Source organism: Pogona vitticeps, chromosome 1, assembly GCF_051106095.1.
Source record: "Pogona vitticeps strain Pit_001003342236 chromosome 1, PviZW2.1, whole genome shotgun sequence".
NCBI lineage: Eukaryota > Metazoa > Chordata > Lepidosauria > Squamata > Agamidae > Pogona > Pogona vitticeps.
Window position 1 is genome coordinate 91,542,655 of NC_135783.1, and position 22,169 is coordinate 91,564,823.

At 47.4% G+C, this 22,169-nt stretch overlaps 1 protein-coding gene across 2 annotated transcripts; it reads right to left on the reverse strand.

Annotated features, from left to right (window-relative positions):
• Positions 1-792: 792 nt before the first annotated feature.
• On the reverse strand, positions 793-21,582 carry VGLL2 (vestigial like family member 2). Of its 2 annotated transcripts, none has more exons than XM_072997475.2 (4): positions 21,287-21,582; positions 15,023-15,356; positions 5,062-5,571; positions 793-1,164 (listed from the first exon to the last, which is right to left on the reverse strand). In XM_072997475.2, the coding sequence occupies exons 1-4, from the start codon at positions 21,356-21,358 to the stop codon at positions 1,124-1,126; spliced, it is 957 nt and encodes a 318-aa protein (XP_072853576.2). In that variant the 5' UTR covers positions 21,359-21,582; the 3' UTR covers positions 793-1,123. The 2 variants fall into 2 exon arrangements, with proteins under 2 accessions (XP_072853576.2, XP_072853572.2); XM_072997471.2 differs by having other exon boundaries at positions 793-1,309.
• Between the last annotated feature and the right edge of the window lie 587 nt (positions 21,583-22,169).

Here is a 22,169-nt window from a genome sequence, read left to right on the forward strand (position 1 = left end):
AAGAACTTTCCATTAAAAACAGGCAGTGTTCATTTTTCAATTACATCCGGTTCCCATTAGATCCCACAATTTCTTTTCTTTTCTTTCTTTAAAAAACATATCAAGGTTACCAATAGGCATGAAAGCCTTCCCCCCTGTTCTGCTGGGGTCCTGCACAAAATGTACAATCAGAGGATGAAGGGAGACATCTTTAATGCAATTTTTCTACAAAGAAACACTTCTTATATGCCCCCTCCAAAATGAAAAGGAAGGGAGAGTAAAGAGAGAACAAGAGCAAGAGAGACACAAAGTTGCCTGTCTGCTAGGAATATAAACAGAAGAGTATTCAAATTAAAAGAGGTTCTTTGTCTTCCCAATTATTTCCCCTCCCCCCTCCCCCCATGATTTTCTCCAGTTGTTCCTTGTCAAACTTGTCACGATTATGTTCTCTCTCTTTCTCCCCCTCTCCATTTCTTTTTCTGGAAGGGTCTCTCTTTTCATCATAAAACATTTCTCGTATAAAAACCTTATATACACATATGTATATATGTATTATCTGACACAATTGTTGTGCCAGACTCAGAGAGGTGGCACCTTGCTTGTCAGATTTCTACAGTTGGAACAGTTGTCTCTGGAACAGCTGCATTTGTGTAAGCCTGGAGGCAGGTGGCCCATGCTAGTCACTTGCCACTCATCACCAACACACTGAAGTCTGAAAGATCCATCCTGTTTCTTTAAGGACAAAAATCTCATTCGCAATGTCTGAATACCTCTCCATGTCACTTTGAAAAAACAGCAGTTGTTGTCGTCCAATTCTTTCGCTTTGAAAAGCCAGTGATTTTTCACATCTTTGTTTAAAGTACTTGATTATTTTAAAATGGCTTGATCACAGTTTTGGGTGGAAAACCATTGCACTCGATTTACACTTCCAAGAGAGAAAAGCATGTTCACCTCGCACTGACACATCCCCCAATGTCTGATCGTTCTGTTGGTTGAAATGCCAAGTAAAAGCAGCTTTCAGAGCCCGTTGCCTTGCTCATTTTCTTCTTCTTGAAATGTGACATGAGATGCCCAACAGCTTGGGGGATGTGTGGACAAGAAGGAGCTTGCATGTGGGAGGGGGGAGATTTTAGACTCAGGCACCTCAGCTCAGGAAGGATCCACCACAGAAGGTATAGCGGCGAGCTGTAAACCAAGATCAGAAGCTGTTACAAATGGATTTCAGCTCTGTCACCAGTCCTATTTAGGCAGAGATCTGACTAGAGGGAGAAGGTGGGAGGGCAGGTCTAAAACCAATAGAGATCCTTGCTTTTATCCTGAGGCTGCAAACCTGAAAATAGAGAGAGAGAGAACAAAATGGAAATAAAACAAAACAAGGAGGAGGAAGAAAAGCTAAAAGGTAAGGACAGAAAAAGATCAACACCACGACTTTTTGGCATGAACAGATAATCTACCTGAAGCATAAGAAGAAGAAACAGCTTGAAACAAAGAGGAAAACTAAAATTTCAAGGAAAAGATAAAGGGGCCAAGCTTCCTAAGCCTGGCATTAAAAGTGAATTTCTCATGGTGAGACCTGATCAGCACCCTCTAAACAAAAACAAGGTAAATCATTATGAGGACTGAAGACAAGTTAAAAAGGTATTATTCAGAAGATCTTGAGGACTGAGTGACTCAAGAAAAATTAGTCTGGGAGAGCAAGTAGTAGCAAAGATGGTTGTTAGCAGTGTAAGAATTTAATCCCTGCAAGAACTTCATATGTACTGTGATTGAAAGCTGAGGGGAAAAATGAAGGAGGAAATATTGAGGGGGAATACATTACCCATCAATACAGGACAATCAGTTTTATTTTTTATCTCTTGAGTAGTAGAAACCAGATTCTTTCCTCAAAGAGAGAGAGGGAGGGAGAGAGGAGTTACCCAAGTTTGCATACCTACCAGAATAGAAATGAAGATAATAAGTGTAGTGGAGATCTAATAGGAAGAAATAATTTGCTATCAAGAGTTCAGTAAAGCATAAAAGCCAGGACTTTCATACCAAAAGAGGACCTACAGATCTCTTCCTTTTGATTAACATACTCCCTCCAAAGTGTGTGGACAGCCATTTCTAAGAGTGAAATGAAATATTACCAAGAAAATCAAAGAGGAGCTGGAGCTGCTGTTTGCCTCCTGCCTGGTAACATACAGTAGGACTGCAGCATCCACGTGGATTAGTTCCGAGCCCTCCTTCACAGATACCAGAAATAGCGGATAAGCAAGGCATTTCCTTTAGTTTCTATACATGGTTGAGAGAGGGAGCCCTGGCCCAGTCTTGCAAAAAGATTGGGTTTTCTGCTCTATTGTCCACAAGGGAGGCTTCCCTGAAACTACCGGATGCCACACGCCTCCACAAATGTGGCTTCTCCATTTCACCAGAAGCTGCTTCCCTCCAAGATGTCAGGCCATGACGGCATTTCTATTAAGCCACTTGTATACAGCACAGTCTCTGGCTTCATCTAGTGGCCAGTCCTAGTAATACATCTTGGGGATGTATATTTCTGGATTTTATTCATTTATTTATTTTGGTAGCAGATAAATTAAACTTATCCTGTGGATACAGCAGTCCTACTGTATATGATACAACGGTTGAAATCCTGTTGCTTAACTTAGTAAATTGCACTGTTGTTGTTTAGTCATGTCCAACTCTTCGTGACCCCATGGACCAGAGCACACCAGGCCCTCCTGTCTTCCATTGCCTCCCTGAGTTGGGTCAAATTCATGTTGGTAGCTTCGGTGACACTGTCCAACCATCTGGTCCTCTGTCGTCCCCTTCTCCTCTTGCCTTCCCACTTTCCTAACATCAGAGTCTTTTCCAGGAAGTCTTCTCTTCTCACGAGGTGGCCAAAGTACTGGAGCCTCAGCTTCAGGATCTGTCCTTCCAGTGAGCACTCAGGGTTGATTTCCTTTAGAATGGATAGGATTGTTCTCCTTGCACTCTCAAGAGCCTCCTCCAGCACCACAATTCAAATTGCACTAAGTAGGCCCATTAATCAATAGGGATTTGATGAGTTAACTCCTCCATAAAGTTCTTTGATTCAAATGGGTCTCTTATAATCCCACTGTTAATATAGCTCCACTAGTAGCTGATCCATTTCCAGGCACAATTAGGACTCAGTGCTGGTATTAACCTATAAAGTCCTAAATTGCTTGGGTTCAAGTTATCTCAAAGACTGCATTCCCTTTATGAGCCTGCCTGGGTTTTAAGATCATCAGGAGAGGCCTTTCTCTCAATCCCACTGCCCTCACAGGAACATTTGGTGAAGACAAGGGAGAGGGCCTTCTTTGTTGCTGTTCCCAGACTCTGGAACTCCCTCCATGACAGGCCAGGCCGGCCCCATCTTTGCTTTCATTCTGCAAGCAGATGAAGACCTTTCTCTTCAGGCAGACTTTTTCTTAGTGACTGGCTGTATAACGTTTTTTTTTTCTTTTAAGGGACTGTTGTGGCTTTAAAAATTGTAATTTTAAATGCATTTTACTGTTTTATTTTCTAGTTTTTATATATTTATTTAATTCCTTTTAAAACATTGTAATGATTTATTGCTTTGGCTTTCAGTGTTGTTTCTTTTAATACTGTACTGTAACCTGCCTTGGATCCTTTTTAATAGAAAGAAAGCATATAAATATTTTAAATAAATACTAATTTTTTTTTAAAGTGACTAACTTTAGCATAGTAAGTTTCAATGAGAGTAGGCCCATTAGAATCAATGGAATTTATGGAAGGGTTGACTTACCAAATCCCCACTGATTCAATTAGCCTGCTCTGGTGCAACTTTGTTATGCTAAGCAACAGGGATTCAAAATATATGGCATGATACCATTCTGCTACGCGTTTACCTGGTCCTATCATGACCAACCAGTTATGTGAAGGAGCCATCAGGAAATGCATGGATGTTGAAAGGCAACATGAATTCAACACACTGAGATGGAATATTCTCCATCTGAAAACTCAGCTTTGCAGCTTGCATACAAGCTTCCCAGCTTTCACTTGCAAGCTCAACTTTTGGTTGTGGCTGAGAATGGGCACAATTCAAGCTGGTGTGCCAGCTGTGCCCCATTCCTTGCAAAGTCTGATCTGGCTATAGTGGCATATGCCTTAGCTATATACTGCTTGGATTACTGTTCTACAGGGAGCTTCTTTGGAAAGTGTTTGGAAACGTCATTGAGTTCAAAAAGCTACGGCCAAACTGTTGACCGGAGCCACTTACAGAGAGAATGAATAGTCCTTGTTATGACAGCTTCACTGGCCATGAGTTTGTTTATGGGCACTATTCAACATGTGACCTACAAAACATGAAGATCATTGGCTTTTGAGATCTTCGCAGAAGGTCCTTCTTTTGGATACACAACCCTCAAAGGAAAGAACATGAGATGTCCTTTTTAGGGTTTGCTCCCAGACTGTGGTATGGATCCTTCCTTGTCATTCTTCCTCTACCAGGCAAAGACATTTGTCTTCAGGCAAGGTTTTAGCAAATGAATAAGCTGCTGAGGAAACAGCTTTCAAAGGAAGATGCTGTACTTGTTCCTTTTCCTTCTTAATTATTTTTTAATTGTTTAATTTTTAAAAAATTCAGTTATCATTTTAATAAGATAGGATGTTCAACTGAATTTTAATATTGCAACTTGCCGTGCTTTTAAGTGTATCTATTTTTTACTGTTTATAAGCTGACCTAGATTGCAAGAAAGAAAGGAAGGAAGGAAGAAAGGAAGATCCCTGTGGAATAGAATGTAAGTAAATACATAAATGGTGTCATGGCCTAATAGAACATAAACTATGGCATCACACAATATTGGGAAGTGAAGGGGGGGATGTAGAATTTTTGCATTTTCTCTTTGTAGCACAGAATGTGGCCTTCATTGCTGTAGGAACTGTGTTCCACACAAATTGTCGTCTTATTTCCATTGCAAGGGGGCCTTACTGACAATGATCTCCTATCTACATCCCCATTTTAATTACAAATGACAAACAAACAAACAAACAAAACAGAGGATGCTCAAGATGTGAGGAAGAGACAGACATAGGTGAAAAGATGGATCTTCTGGGCCTTACCTGTGTCCACATTGAGGCCTAAGCTCTGTGCCATCTCCCCAGCGGGACTGGAGAAAGGTGCTGGTGTCGTCCATGCTGAAGTAGCAGGCTCACTCTTTCCAAGTTCACATTGGGGACTGACAGCTGTGGGCACAGAGCCGGGTGTGAGGCGGTGAGGACGCATGGAAGCAGCGGGCACCAGCAATGAACTATAGCGAGGGTCAAAGTGCGGCCCATAGACCTCATGTACTGTGGTAGGGCGGGGATAGGCAGAGCTCTGTGTACCAATGTAAGGATGGTGGTGATGGTGGTGGTGATGGTGGTGGGCAGGGTGCCAGGGCTCCGGGCCACCCTGGTGGAGATGACTATGTAGCGAGCCCGGTGAATAAGGGTCCGCTGTCACAAAGGGCAGTTCACTGTGAGTGCTGGACGCCAGGGGGCTACCTAAGGAAGCAGGTACTGAAGAGGGCTGGTATGTGCTGTTCCAGAAAGAAGGCGGGAAGCTGCGTTGGCTCATGGGGAAAGATCCATCTGAACAAAGGAAGGGAGAGGAGAAAACATTAGAGCAACATCCCAATGGTTACAGTCTCTTCATTCATCTCTTTGGTTAACCCAACAGCTCCTTTATTCATCTCTTCACTCTGTCACTCATAGGAGTGTACAAGAGTGTGGCTGTGCTTCCTCACCATTGAGGACAGTGGTGAGGAATACTGGGAGCTGCAGTTCAACCACAGCTAAAGAGCTACGTTTGGTTGACAATTGACCTAGAGAATATCCGCCTTCTGCTTTGTTTATAGAGCAGTTCACCTACTGCCACCTGCAAGACTTCTCAAACACATTGGGTGCATGGATCTAGCCTGGAATCAATCAAGGCCGCCTTGATCCACATTCAGAAGAGAAAGGTGTTCCCCTTGACCAAAATAATCCCTGTCTGTTTTTACTTTTACATATGAGCTCTAAGTTAAAATACAGTATAATGCAAATGTAAAAATCTGTATGAACTAGACTGTTAGTTGATTTCACTTTTGTACTATATCCTGCATTAGCAACATTGGCACAAACAATATGAGATTATTCTGAATAAACCTTTTTGTATTGTTTGTGAAAATATCCTGGCTCAACAAAAAAGCAATGTTAGCATCATTAAAGTGGCAGGAGGGACAACAACAAAGATGACAACAACCACCCTCCTCTAGTCTTCTAGAGAAACCCATGCTGAACATCCTTTAAAGGTAGCATGTAATGAAGTCATTCACACAACAAAGGATTGAATCATGAAGAAACTGTTGACATGTCAGAGATACACAGAGACAGCTACTCATTGTTCTTAATGAGATTGTTAGCAACTTTGCTTGTAATAAAGCAGGTGACTACTAATCAGATAGATAAGTTGGGCTGCCCGTGGCCTTTGAGGCAGATAAGAAAGTTTCATCACAAGAACCAACAACAAAGGATCAAATTCAAGATACCATCTTCCGGTAAACACCCACAAAAATCCATTTGGAACTCCCCTACACACACACACACACACACACACACAGAGAGAGAGAGAAAGAGAGAGAGAGAGAGAGAGAGAGAGAGAGAGAGAGAGAGAGAAGAACAGTTGCTACACATTGGCTAAAATCCTGCTTCCCAACTTACACCGCAAAGTGAAGATGAGGCTATTGAATGGGGGAAGGAATGATTTAAAGCCAGAAAACTGTCACCATCGGCCCAAGTAGCTTTTCTGTTGCTCTTTTGGGAATGGTGGTGGCAATTCTAGCTTTAAACCTCCCACCCCCATTGCATGGTTCCTGAAGGCTGCTCCAGGAGAAAGGGGATCCCTAGAGATTCCCAAAACAGGTGTGGATAGGTCAGTAGGAAACTTGTTACTGCCCCAAAATGGCCACCCAAAGCCATTTTGATGTTTATGAAATCATCCTCATTGTGCACTGTAAAGTTATGAAATCATCCTCATTGTGCACCTCTGCAGGGCACCTGGGATAGAATACACTAGGGAAGGTTATAGAGTTCATTTATCATGGAGGAAAATCCCCTTAGGAAAGACTTTAACATAAATAATCTAAGATTAGTGTAGATAGAAAAGTCTCAAAACAAGTTAATAACAAAAAATAGAGCACCAGATAACAAAAAAAACGGTAACAATATGATTGTCAGCAGTTTAACCATTAAAGGCCTGCCCTTTGTAGGGGAGATGGTTTGTTTGTTGACATGTCTGTTAATGAACAAATTGGGAAGTAAGCTGATTCCCCCCCCCCCAAGAAAGACCTGGAAAAGAAAAGAATTCTGGAAATAGGGTGCCGCCACCAAGAAAATCCTGGCTCAACTTGTTCTCCTGAATGATTGGAATGACCTGACAGTTCCAAAACAAAAACAAAAAGCTACAGCCCAGCATCCATGATATATCTCCTTGGTACGAAGACAGATGCTGTAAAATGAAGACAAACTTCTTAGTAAAAGTATCACATAAAACCTGGTATCTGTCAACCGTTATTTGTAGCTATTCGGAAGATCAGTCTCACTTTTGAAAACAGAGTGCTTTAGCACAGTCTTCTTCAGTATGAAAAGGCCATCAGAATCTGACAGTCTTTTTTCATGTTCAACCAAGAACCGAATCCGTGCTTAGTTTTAAGATCCAGGACCCAAGTTTTACTGGAAGCAAGGAATCATGCAATTAGGACACTGTGGACTCACAAGTTGTGGAGGAAAACCTCTTTAGACAGCACTGCATTTTCTGCACTTACTTCGAGGTCTGCCCGGTTCTGAAAGGGCTTACTTTTCCTTAGTGTCCTAAGAGCATCAATGAAAGCCACTTTTTCCTAAACTGAAATGGGTGCAACCGTAGCTGTGCAGGACACTTGAAGAAGATCGAGTAGCACAGACGTGCCCGGTGGGAAAGTACCCAGTGGGTACTTTAAAGAAAGCTGTGCAGGGCACTGACTGAGGCTGCAGGCGCCCATTAATAAGGCCAGAGCACTCTCCCGCCTCTCATTTAACTACGCCCCGGGGCTGGCCACTGGCAATGAGAGCCGGCTGAGAAGCGGCCACTGCAGTGTGTCTGGCGTCATCCATCCTTCCCTGCCGCTTCACACAACCTGCCTCAGACGGGCAGCCTCCCCGTGTGCTGGACGCCCAGACGTGAAGCCGATGCAGCCCCGGCGGGGGCCAAATGCAGACCTCTAAACTGTTTTAATACCTTCCTTCCCCCCCCTTTTTTTCGGGGCGGGGGTGGGCATTCTCTGCCTTTCCTGGGAGCCTCCGGGGGCGGGACGTCCCCTTTGAAAGGAGTTCGGACGTTTACACGCACCCCTTTAATACCCCCTTTGCAAAACTGGAAGTGGAGGCCTTGTCTGCTGGGAGCCAAGCTGGGGGATGACGCTGGTTTAAGATATTGGCTTCCAGTATTGCCGGGGAAAACCCCAAACCAAAAACTTTTGCGGCATCATCTTAAAGACAGTAATATTTCCATGGCTTGAAATCCTGTTGCTCAGCCTAGGGCACTGCAGCTAGAGGAGGCCTATTGAACAAATCGAATTTAGGGAGGAGCTGACTCACTAAATCCCCAGTGATTCAATGAACCTATTCTAGTTGCAACTCACTACTCTAAGCAACTCGATTTCAATCAACCTGAACTCGGAAAGAATCAAAAGCTTCCAGTAGCTATTCTCTCACACACACCCCCCCCCCCTCTTTATTTTTCGTTTTATTGAAGCCGTTTGGAAAGTTCTGCCTGCACCAAGACGTGGAATGTATTCTCTATGCTTTTCGAAGGTGCTCTACGGATTTTGCCTTGCTAACACTGAAGAAAGGGAGGGAAATATATTAAATGTATACAGTCCATGTATATTCGTCGCAAACAATGCCTACCGCTGCAACCCTATATACACCTAAGAGCTCCGAGTAACTCTATTGAATTCGGAGAAGCTTCCTTTTTATTATACAAGATCGCGCTAAGGCAGCCTGAAAACCTAGGCGCTGGGACTGACTTCTAAGTAGGTATGTTTTGAGCCGTCTTCACGATTTAACCGGAATGCATTCCAATAGTATTTGCCAGAAAGGGATTGAACAACCCTAGTTATCTCACTAAATTCAGTGTATCTCATTTTCGTTAAGATGATATAAGCCTAAATGATCTTTTTTGTTTTATGGGCTTGATTGTTCACTTAGAGTCCTGGCCCTGTTTTATACGTCCAGACTTCATGGCATAGGAATTTCATCTGTGGTGCTATAAATCATTCTTTTAAAGAAAACCGATACTACTGTTTACAGGTGGAAGCTGTCAGGAGGCGCTGGGAGGAGAAAGAATAACTCATATGCCTAGTTTAAAGACAGTTTTTAAAAGAGTAATTATTATTATTATTGAATACACCTTTTACCTACATAGACGATGTTCAAGCCATAAATCTTAGGGTGAATTTGTATTTCAAAAATCAGTGTGCTATTTTTTTTTTAAAAAGAAAATCTTGTCAGCATCACCCAACAAAGAAGAGCAACGGGCCAGGCGTGAATAAATCATTTGGAAAATGGGGGGGGGGGGGAGGATAGGGCTTACTTTGCTAAAAAAAAAGTTTCTCAAGCCTCATCCCTTTATCAAATATCTGAAGAAAGTACACAATACTAAACACACACAAGATAGAGTAAATTCCATGCAAGCTGCACAATTGCCTCCGAAGACGTCCAAAGGATGGTGCTATCAGATGACCACCACGCCTGTTCAGTGGACAGTCCCTGCATGCAAGGGGGCCAGCATCCTATTGAGCTCCTGTGGAGCAAAGCGGGGCTGCCCCGGCACAGGCGTCGTCCTTCTGCAAGCCGAGGGCTGGCTTTCTTCCAGCGCAATCCTGCGTTACTACTCGCGGTAACTTTCCGCTCACAGAGAAAGTGCTCGATCGGACGCGGGCCAAAGGCCTTGGGTGAACAGCCCTTAGGATGGCCACTCCGGCGCTCCTGAAATAGAAGCCGGACGGAAATTGGAACCAAACCGAAAGCCGATCACGAGAAGGATTGAAAACCAGTCACCCTTGTACGTCCGTTTCACGACCCTTTTGTTCAAAGATAGGCATGCTCCTTCGCGGTATCGGTAGCCAGGGAAGGAAACAGGACGAGGAAATGCGCCCTTGAAACCTGCAAGGTTGACAGCCTTGGCGATCGGGAGCTGCTTGATAGGGTTTGTGAAACAGCACCTGGTAGGGCTTCCGACGGGCATCTCTCAGATGTTTTCAAATCCCCCGAATGTAAAACAGCCAAGCGTGTGCCTAGAAGGACTTCCAGCCTAAATTTCAGCTGCAAGTGGGCGGCTTTGGGGAAAAAAAAAAAAAAACAAGTATTTTGCCATTTTTTTTGCCCCATTGTCCGAAAGAGCCCAATCATCAAATGAAGCCAGGAAGTGACCCCCGTTTTCGAAGAGTTGACATCTGAATGCGATTTTCCTTCTGCTTCAGGAAAAAACAAAACAAAACCACACACACACACAAAACTAAATGTCTCCCGTGGGGCTTCTCCGCAGAAGTAGTTTTCCGCAGATGTGTTGAACTATTGTATCTGTTTGCTATATTTATCTTTCTTCTCTCCACAGATTGCCCCGGGGTGTGTGTCCATCTCTCTCTCTCTCTCCTACAGCCACACAGCAAACCTGTGAGACAGATCAGGCTCGGAGGGAATAACTTGCTGAATAACAGTGAGTTTCCTGGTTCAGGGGAAACGAAAATCTGGATTTTCCCAAGTCCTGGTCCAACACTCTGACCACTCCATCAGACTCCGAAGGCAAACGTACCCGATGCCTTTATTAGACCACTAAAACATGAGAATCATAAACTAGCTTTCCACCCCGTAGGGCGAGCAAAGAGTGGTGGCAGAAGAAATATCACCGGCCGCCCCCCCTCCCAACGGCTCGGACATAGCGCCGGAGAGTTTAAACTGCAGTGGTTCCCAGTCTTGGGTAAACCAGGCGGTCTTGGACAGCAGCTCCCGGAAATCCTGGGCAGCACAGCAAGTGGTGAAGGCTTTTGGAGGACGGCAGTCCAAGAACATCTGGGGACCCCAGATTGAGAACCACTGATCTGAAGCACACCCCCGAAAGGGGAGCTGCAGACCCAAGTCAGAGGCACCAGGTCCCGAGCCCACCTCGAGTGGATTGGAAATGTCCCTCCCAATTTTGTTAGAGCAAGAGCAGCTGGTCATTTTGCATCCCCCCACTCCTACCCTTACCCCCACCCCGCGCCTCCCCGGTCCTGCTTCAAGACACAGGGTTTCTTTTTCCGCCGCCTGTCCGCACGCAGAAGCCTAGCAAACCCCGCACCAGAGGAGTGGAGATAAAATTTAGTGTACGTCGCATTGGGTCCGAGTACATCTCCCATCATCCCCAAGAGTCCAGCCCATCTGGAGGACTCCGGATTGCGGTAAAGGGGAATGAGGTTGAACCCTCAACTACCTCCTTTCTTCACGAGCCCATGTTTTGTTCGAGAGGCTTCGCCCTCGCGTTGCCAACGAAGCAGCGGGTGGAAAACCAGGCGAGCCTCCTCTTGCGCTCTTAAACAGCTGCTCGATATGCTGGAATTAGCAGGTGACGGCTTTACAGCGCGGAAAGATAAACGGAATTACCTGCTCGTTGCTGCTGCTCAAAACGGCGTTAAAGGGGCCGCTGGATCCGCTCTCAAACCCGGCGCCTCGATTCGCCCTTACCCGCACGCACGGGTCGCTCCCAGCCGCGATCCGAAGCCGAGGCCCCGGGGAGGACCGCCAAGAGCCCTCGCCGCCCTTCCAGAGGCTTCGGTGAGCTTTTTTTTTTGGGGGGGGGGGGGGACACCGCGAGCGCTCAAGGCAGCAGCTCTGCCGCTCCAGGGAACCCTTGCCGGGGAGGAAAACCCGGGCCAAAGCGGTTCCGAACTGATCGCGTTCTCAGGAAAGGCACGCCTCCGTCTGAAAAACAAGGACTTGGTGGCCACCCTTTCTCCCCGTTAATTCCAGAAAACAGGCTTTCTATAAACAGTCCCTGGAAGCAAAAAGAAAGCAAGGAGGAGGGACAAAGGGGGATGGATGGTAGCCTTTTACCAGAGTGACGGTCCCATCCTGTATGTTTAACTCAGAATTAAATAGGTAGCAGATGCAGTCGTGCCAGATCTGCGCAAGGAGAAAGCAGCTATCCTTCCCTATACAGAAATCTGGTGTTTTTTTTCTCCACTTCGAGAAGTTACCTGCCCTCCAGTCACCTCTGACTTATGACGACCCTAACAGCAGTTCTCAAGACGTGTGAGTGAGATATTTAAAGGGGGCTTTTAGCACTGCCACCCCTCCCTGAGTTTCCATGGCCAAGCAGGGATTTGAACCCAAGCCTCCTTAGTCCTAGCCCATCCCTCCTTCCACTACACAACAGGGGCTCCCTCACTTTGAGAAGCAGGGAGAGTCAAGAATCACCTGACCCAGCCTGTATTTCTTTAAAAGGCTAGTTGTCTGCATAGCCAAAGACCTTCTAGAAGTTCTTGCACTGCAACTTCAGACAACCTTGGCCTGTAAAGTCAATTGCAAAGGATGATGGGAATCCAGTTCAACAATGTTTGGAAGGCTCCTCCTATTCTCGGCATAACTAAACTGCCTTCTAGGCAGGCCTGCCAGAGTTTATAAGCTGATCCTCAACCTGACCAAAAAGTACACAATCCACACCATCTCATTCCTTTCTCTCCCCCCACCCCCGGAAAAATAAACACTCACCAGTTCCTGCTTTCCCCTTAGTCCTTTATAACCTTCAAGTTCTTAACATCTACTTCTTGGGGGACAAACTATGCATCACCCTTTTGGCACAATCCTCTTTTTAGTCAGGGCACACTTTTCTATTAAATATGTTTTCTAAATAAATCTAGTAATATTGTCACTTAGTAATTTAAGCATCCTGCCTCTACTCCAGGGACTAGACAAAGAAGGTGGGTTTAAAAACCTCAAAGGATACAACTACTGCTCTTTTACTCTACTAACAAAGGGACCTCTTAACAGAGCTCTCCCATAATATAATAAATAATCTGAGTCAAAATCTGCAACCCCAGTAACCTAATTACCCACACTGATAGGCAAGAAGAGATGCAGAATGAACTGAAGCTGGACAACTCTCCAGATGTTGTTGGAACTGCAAGACCCATCTGTCCTCGCTAGTATAAACAATGGCGAAGGATGATAGCAGTTGTAGTTTGACAAAGCATTGAGGCGCCAGGTAGCTTGGTTTAGACCTGGAGCAGCACTGAACAAAAGATGGCCCTTCAATATTTCTGTGGTACAGCTCTCACGTTTCCTTGCCATGGGCTGTGCTGGCAAGGGCCACTGGAACTGGGAGTCCAAGGAGCATCTAGAGGGCCTTGCATTGCCTGAGAGGCAAGTCTCAATGTAGGGGTGCATGAATAGTTCTTCAGCTGGCTTTCTTTGAATTTATTTGCTCATTTATTTTATTTTTATACATACTGCCCAACCAGTGGGAAAAAAACCCATTGCTCTGAGTGGTTTACAACAATGTTAAAAACACAGCCATCCTCAGTTGTAAACTGTACAATCAAAACTGAAACCGACAACAAAATAGGAAGGACAACAACAATAAAGTTGTGTTTTGACAACTAAGGTAGAAGATACCACTGAGGGTCAACAGAAAAGAGGGAGATTCCCTTTCTTTCACTCTTCTTTGGAATCAGTAAGGCCAGCCAGATGTAAGCCCTTTTGTCTTCTGACTGATTTCAGTGGGAGAGATTTACACAGGAGGGGCTTGGGTTAGTCCAGCTGTTGGAAAGAGTCCCTTGGGAAGCATCACCTGTCTTGACCATCACTTCTGTTAAAAAAAAAACCTTTTCTGAAACATTTCCAGTTTGCACTGGTAAGCTTTTGTATCCCACCGGAGCAAATCCAGAAGAGTCAGGGAGATGATGGTGGCTCCCTTTCTCTCCCTCTTCTTGTGTTCCTAATGTGGGCCACCCACCACAGAGCCAAAGTTCTAAGCAGGCTTGCTCAGAAAGAAGCCCAGGCTCCAATTGGTGGATCACAAGGGCTTGTAATGAAACTCGGAGAACATGTCTGAAGAGTGAAGTGTGCTGCCTTCTGATGTACGCTGGCGACAGGGTGAAAAGAACAGGCAAAATAAAATTGCAATATTTTTGTGCCCTTCAAGGGCAAGTCTGTATCTGCCAGTGCTTCCCTCCTCCTAGTTGCAGCAGAGGAGATTTCCACAAGTGACTGGGAAAGCACTTGATTGCTAGGAAAAACAGGGTGCATAATTTATAATCCCTTGCCCCATGATGGAGAGTTTTATCCCTGCCACCCCACATGCTGCTAGAAGAGTCCAAAGGTGAAGCAGAGTCCTTATAGCTGCCAATGTTCTGCACATTAAAATTATAGCACAGGAAAGGAGAATGCATAGTTCCCCCCCCCACTCCCACCCCGATGATGTTGGCCTGTAACTTCCACCAGCTCTGGCCAGCACAGTCAATGGGAAGGGATGGTAAGAACAGCAGTCAAACATAGCTGGGAGAGCCCAAGGTTCCCCTCCTATCAAAGGATTAGGTCCCTTTTGAAACCCTGCCATAAGCAATCAGGTTCCCCCCCCCCGATACCGCCCTCTAGTCTTTTCACCCAGGGTTGTTCTGCCCCATATCTCTTGGCTGTTTGTTTGGTGTTTTTTTTAACTGTGGCAAAGTAGGAGCACTACCCTTTTGGACATGGCTACTACCCCCCAGAGCACCAGGATCAAAGATGAAACCACAGCCTGTCCTGAGATTTCTCATTTACTTAGCTTTCACCAGAGTTTGGAGAAAGTATTTGTCTGGATCGCAGCCCCCATCATTGCCCTCCCAATATGCTGACTGGGGGATCGTGGGAGCCGCCCCCAGAATCGCCACTCTTTGTTGAGAAAGCTTGAACCGGCCAGTGCTGTCCCCTTCCCACCTTAGTAGGCGCCCAAACGGACACCCCAGCCCAGACCCCACACAGCCCCCAGGCTCGTGTCTCAGCTCACCCCTCCAAGAGCTGGAGCTCCTTCCGGTGGCCTTGGCGCTGGTGCTGGCGCTGGCACTGCTGGGCGAGTAGCTGCTGGGCTGGCTGAGGGCCCGGCTAAAGTGCTCATCCACCACCGCGCTGATGTCCCCTTGGAAGTAGGTGAACAAGACGCATCTGGAGTTGATGTATTCTGCCTCCGGGGGGCGCTCTTTCTCCGGGCTGCACTCTTCCTCTTTGATGCTGGCAGAGGTGGCGTGGCTGGAGAAGGTGCTGCTGGCGCTGGTCGCGGTGCTGGTGCTGGCGCTGCTGGCATTCTCGGCGGCTTCCTGCATTTTCGAGTAAAAGGCTAGTTTCTGTGGAGGAAAGCAAAGGACGGTCAGGAGGGATTCACACATGCCTGCGTGTTTGCCCACTCTCACTTGTCGGGTTGCGTTCGAACGTGTGAAGAGCGATCCGACCGTTCTTTCAAAGCAGTCAAAGGCGAAACCTTTTGTCTTTTTAGCCTCGCTGTGTTCCTTATCATTACCGTCGCTCTTCGAGAAACCAACTTCTGTATCTGAGGAAGTGACCTTGTAGAGCAGGCAAGCTGACCTGTGTTTTGTGTTACAGTAGTGTAAGGAAAGAAAAAAAACCCTGATGCCTAAAACAGGAAGATCAACAGGTGAACTACCGTTTATTGTTTATCCGACACCGAATTTGGAACAATAGGAACATCATTCGCTGGTCTGTAAGGTGCCACTAAGTTTTGTAACCGAGGAACAGACCAATTCCTCCTTCCCTCTAAACTGTAGCACAGGCGGCTGGTAATCAAGCGAGAGAAATACCTCCTCTTGAAATTGGGGTCGGGCGGGACTGTGGTGCTCTGCTCTGCTAGTCACACCTAACTACAGTACCTCGGCTGTTTCTCACGTTCAGGTTGTGATTGGATAAAAACTCTACGGAGAGGGTGGGCAAGGCTCAGGTGTGAACGCCACCTTCCTACGGAGAGTCCTGCAAAGGCCTCGCACTGACGTTTCGAAGGACGGACTCCGTGGGTGGTAGCCTCCGGCTACTTTCACCTGCCCCCCTCCGACCCACGCAATGCCTTTAAACCAAGAGCCTGACAAGGCTGGCGAACGAAGGCGTCGCCCTTTGCCTGCCTGACGACAAGCAGCCTTCGGGATGGAGGCCACCCCGATACTCCACCTCCGAGCAAGATTTCTACTTTAATTCCAGGCAAATCCACCCCGATGGGTCAACAGGGGAGCCGGCCACGTGCTCCGCATTTCTCAAGGCCAGCACTCTTAATTAGTTCCCTTTGCGCGTATCCAGACCACTCGCGAAATATTTGGAGATGCGGCTGATTAGCTGGGGCTTACAGAGGAACGGAAGCACCGCAGAGGCAGAGATGCCATTGTCAGGACCTGGGAAAGGAAGGAGCCCGGCCGGGCGGAGGCGAGGCTGCAGAAAGAGGAGACGCTGCTCCTCCTCCTCCGACGGAGGAGGCGAGGGCGGATGGAATAAAACACACTGGGGGACGATCGGTCAGTGGATTGGGTATCTGGTTGGGAGTTCGATTCCCCACTGTGCCTTCTTGACCGAGGCTGGCCTCGACGGTCTATCGGGTCCTTTCTCGCTCTGCAGTTCTATTATCATCATCATCATTATTTTACAACCAAGGCAGAAGACTCCTGGCTGGGCTTCTTTTCCCAAAGGTCTCAAGCTCCAAACTGGCATTCATGTGGGCCAGTGTCTTTAGACTGCTAGTCTCAGTTAGACTAAACCCAGGGACTCTGTGAGATTGAGATAAGTGTTGATTTACCATTCAGCAGATGATTCAGTGGAGCTACTGCAGCTAATATTAACAAGGGGATTCCGGCCATACACTACATCCAACTCCACACCACTTAAGACGTAGTCTTTAATGGTTGATTAAAAAGTTCTGTTGCCGTAAAAACAGAGTCTTGTGGAGCCCTAAGAATCTAACGAATTTTTATTTAATAAAACCCAGTTTGTCAGTGTGTGAATTCCTGTGCGTGTAACCGATCGGCAGCTTCAGGCGTGAAGACAGATGGGGAAAATACAGACTATAAACGAAAAAGACGTTATATTAAAAATATTTTCAGCATTGAAGCACAGAACTCCAGGAACTTGCAGAAATCACTTTACTTTTACTTAGAAGTCGAAGACTCATCAAAAAACGGGTGAAAATGACATACTCGTAGAAGAAACGAATTCTAAGTCCTGGAATTTGTTTTGAATACCAGAACAGCCTGCGGGGCGCGGTCGGATCATCAAAAAATTCACTCCAAATTGCTCTAAGCTCGCTTTATTTCAGATATCGGTAGTTTAATATCAGTTGCTGAAATTATACTAGCATAACTTAGTTATATTAAAAAACTGGGAATCAGAAATTTGTACAGATAACTCTGAGACACCTATAAAGACGATATGGATAAAAACCTACGAAGAGATGCGAAGTTACTTTATAGCCACTATTCCCTTGGACACGGACATGTGCTTAATGGAATCGCGCGGGGCTGTGCGCGCGTATGTTTTTATGGTATTCCTTGGACCAGAAGTGAGTCATCAAAAATCCAGAACCCAAAACTTCTGGGGCGAGTTGATTTCCCCGAGGAAAGGAAGTTCCAGTTTATCTAAAAGGGGCCAAATGGGCCCGGCCGCTCGTAGGTAATGTAAACGTCTGTGGGGTGCCCGATTCGCTCTATTTTTCCGAAAGTCACCTCCAGAGCTGGCCTGACAAACGGGGGCAGGCCGGCCGTGTTCTCGCTGGCTTTCGGGATCGAGGGAGCGGGTGGCGTGAAGTCTCTGCAGCTTTCACGCCTAGCCCTTTGGGAAGAACGCTTCCCTCCGATAGATGGGGAAAACAGGGAAAGGGGTCGCCGTGAGAAGAGGGCCCCGCGCACAACTAGCCCTTCCCGACCCATTTGGCAAGCGGAGGAAGGAGGGGCCTTTCAGGCGGGACCAGGGTCGTTTCGCCAGATTGATTCTTCGGGCGAAAGGGAGGTCTCTGGCAAAGCCCGCTCCAGGTTTTCAGCTGGTCCGAGCGCAGCTGCTGCGGTCAAAAGCCGAAAGGAGGAGGAGTAATTGGATTCGGACACGGCCTTCCGAGCAAGACCGCTGCAGGCAGCTGTGGCTAGGAAGCGGCTGGGAGTGGGGGGGGCGGGGGGGGAGAAGCAGAAGTCGCCCGGAAAGTTAGGCGAAACCGACGGACAAGCCTTTTCCTCCGGAACCCGGGCGGGGCGGGGGGGGGAAGAGACGGGCGGCTCAGACGGGATGAGACAGATTCGCGGGAAGGGGCCCTTAACGGTGGAGATCGCCCATCAGGTCGCCCACGGGGAGAAACGAGACAGTGAACCCGAAGCCTCTTGCTCCGGAGGCCATCCTGACCCACTGCGGAGACATTCATCGGGCAGCCGGGGGCTCTCCGCCTGGAGCTGCCAAGTTCGGGCGCGCCAATAAACACATTTGGAGCTGCTTACTAGCTGCAACACAGTATTTGGAGAAACATCCTGCTTATCGAAATCGCCACTCAGGAAGGCTACCGGGGTTGTTCTTCTGCTACGATCTTCTTTGTTCGCGCCCTGTGTCGAATTTTTGTTTGGAAGCTGCTCGAGCCAAGAGGCGCTTTTTCGCCCGCTCGCTCTCGTTCACTTTGGTTACACCGAAAAAACCGCCCCGCACGTCCGCGCACGATGCCGGCCCGGCTGAAACGCCGCTTTTCAATACAGCCCTTCAACCACCATCCTCGGGGGAGGAAGGAAAAAGTAGGTCACATCATATGGAAACAGGTGAAGGGAAATGACCCCAGCCTCAGGTGCCACCAGAAGAACAGGTGCCACCGAAATCGTGGCCCTGTAAGTGTCGCTGAACTATATACTGCCGTCGACTCTAACCAGAATAGCCACTGGTGAAGGCTGATGGAAGTTGGAGTCCACCAACCTCTGGACAGCTACAAATTGCCTAGTCCTGCGCGGAACTTCCTTGTGAATTAGACATCCATAGGATTGCACGGAAAAAGCCTGTTCTGGCTTTATCACACCTCCCAGAGAGATCAGAAGAAGGCAATACCGGGAAAGAAGAGGTCGGAGAGACTAGGGAGATCTTTCGAAAGATTATGGGGAAGGACCAGTAGTGCTGCTTAAGTCTGTCCTCAGCTGCAGCAAAGCAGGCAAAGAAGTTTGTGACACCTTAAATATTATAACAAGTTTAATTTGGCACGGGCTTCTGAGCGCAGCAAGGCACTTTTTCAGATGCAACCTTGAATATGGGGAAAGGCGGGGTAAAAAACATTTCAAATAAATAATAAAGAAAGATCTTAGACAACACATTCGCTCCCGTGATCTTTCATTGCTTCCTTTGGAAATTGTTGAAAAACATTTCCAAAGATTTCAAGAGAACTTTACTTTCGCGTACAAGGAAGACTATGTCTTTCAGATAATTGGGTCCCCGACATAATTATTAATGAGAAAACGCCACAAATTTCAGTGACACCCTACTGTTGTAGTTTATTCCATTATAGTTTTAAGACAGTCTTAAAAGGCGAAAGACCGGCGGCCCCCATATCCCGCTGTTATTGCTCCTTTTCCGTTTTCAGCCAGGAGAAAAACTATCGAACAGGTGCTGTTTTTTTCGTAAGCTGAATTCCTATTGGGTCCGACAGGAACTGTTTATAACCTGTTCCGAAATCTCTTTACAAGTTGGAGTTTATATGAAAGTGGATTTGAAATCCTACAGACCTTATCCTACAACCTTTTACCGGGAAGTAAATCCCCTTATACTCAGAGAGATTTATTTCTGACTAGATCAGGATCGGATTTCGCTGCAAATCCTGCCTCATTTGAAAAAAAGAAACGGAATATTGATAGTAAAATGCTGTTTTGTCAATTATTCAGCCAAGAACGAGCATTTATTTCAAGCAACAAAATATCCATATTTGTTAGAGGGAGGCATTGAGCGAACATTTATTTCCATTCCGATCGGATTGGCTAAACCAGCTTGATTTAGATTCGGACATGTGAGAACCGGTGGATTTTACTTAATATAACGAATTCTAGACGTGGCGAAGGCAGTAGCGTTCGATACATTTTCCCCACCTCATTCGCACATATGTCATCGAAGTAAAACATGCGACCGGGAACTCCACCTCGTGAATTGTTACCTATCCTACAAAGCTTCGATTCTTGCTGCTGAAAATTGCTACTGGTAAATGCAACACTCAACAGAAGTCAAGCTTAAGAACACGATGTGATGCCTTTTTTAAGTGATCATTATGAATAAGTATTATCGTATTTATACACCGCATTTCTAAGTCAAAGAGATTCACAGACAGTTGGGATCTCTAAAACATCCCCCTAAGGACAGCCAATATTTTTACCTTTTTGTCTCACACAAGGATAAAAGATGGGCAAATACTCGCTTAATAAGAGGCCTATGGAGACCGTGCCTGAAGGAAATCATCCGGCAGCACCTGTTACAATTCGAGTAAGGATTGCGCTCGCTCTTTTGTTGGCACTGTCATTCCGCAGTTAGCTCGCTTCTGTCTCATTGATGCCGACTGATTTAAACGACCGCTCCTGCCACCCTAAACACACTGTACCCGGGAGATTAATCCCCCTAGATTTAATGAGATATTTAGAGCGGGCTGCACGGTTAAAATGGTGTGCGGGATTAGTTCACTGCAAAATCCTCCCACACCATTTCTGGCAATTGCCAGATCGCGCTTTCTATTCACAGAAAAGAAGCCGTGAAGCACTTTATATGAAAACAGCAGCGGGGGGGGGGGGAGAGGAACCCCTAACCCAACCCAACCCAACCCAACCCAACCCTGGTTTCCTATCGGTATCACCGACAACCGCACTTAAACCGAAATTCCTGCTAATTCATTCTCCTAGAAATCAAGGGATCTTCGACGCATCCGTATGTCACGCTAACTGAGCCGGGGAGTTCACTCAGCCTTGGGAAGAGCAAGGGGTGGGGGGGAACGTGATGCGGAAAGTTGAGTCCAAGCCTCCACCTCATCTACACGCGTCCCCCCCCCAGCCCCGGGGAGGAAGACAAGAGACCGTCCGCCTGCCTTAATTGCTCATCATCACCAGGGCATGATTGTGCCAGGTTCGGGAGGCTGCTCTTTGCCAAAGGGAGGCCTTTGGCAGGGCTGTCGCCAGGCCCGTCAGTCGGAGGAATCTGGGGCGCGTGGAAGCACCGCCTGGCACTTCGCGCAGGTGGCACCGGGCCCTCCTTGCCGCTTCCCGCCGCCCCCCCCCCGGCCCCTGAAACCTACCTGGTGGTAAGCTGCTGCAAAGTAAGGCTGGGGAGGACCATAGACTTGGTACATCACATCCAAGCAGCTCATGGCTAAAGGCAGGTGGGACTCATGTATTAGCGCGTCAACTCGCTGGCTATGCCAAGGGAAGGGGCGGCTGCTTCATGGGCCCGCTTGCCGCGAGGGACTGGAGCCACCGAGGCCGGGAAAGGGCCGAGGAGGGTGGAGGCTGCCGCGGAGGGACCGGGACCTGCACCCTGCCCGCCACCCCCTTCCTCCGCCCTGTGCCGCCGCCGCCGCCGCCAGCAACGTCCTATTCCAGCAAAGGGGCGCGGCGGGCGCCCGTCGGGAGGCATTTAAACGGCATGCCCGGCGTCAGGCGGAGGCGGGGCGGCGGAAGGACCAATAGGAAAGCGCGCCCGCGCCCCCTCCCCTGCCTTGGCGCTCCGCGGTGCCTCCGCGCGCCCGGTGGCTTCGCGCGCCGCGGCTTTCCTTCCAACTCGCGTCTCCGCTGGACGCCTTCCACGCCTCTGCTCCGTTTCCCTCTATGGGTGGGCACGCGCGCACAGAGAGCCTTGCCCGCCACAAACTGGACGCTACCCTACAGTCCCGTTTCCCGGGTGTATATTGGTTCCTTGCTTAAGGCAGAGATGGGCATCGGTGGGCTTCCAGAGGGCTTTGGACTGGAAGTCTCATAAACCTTCTCCATTGGCTATGCTGGCTAGGATTGCTGGGAGATGTGGAGCTAAAACATCTGGAGGATCAGCATAGTAAACCGGTTCAGTCATCCTAGTCCAGTGGTTCCCAGCTTTCAAGGCCCAGATGTTCTTGGTCCACAACTTCCAGAAGGCTTCACTACTAGCTGTACCGGCCAGGATTTCTGGGAGTTGCAATCTAGTTA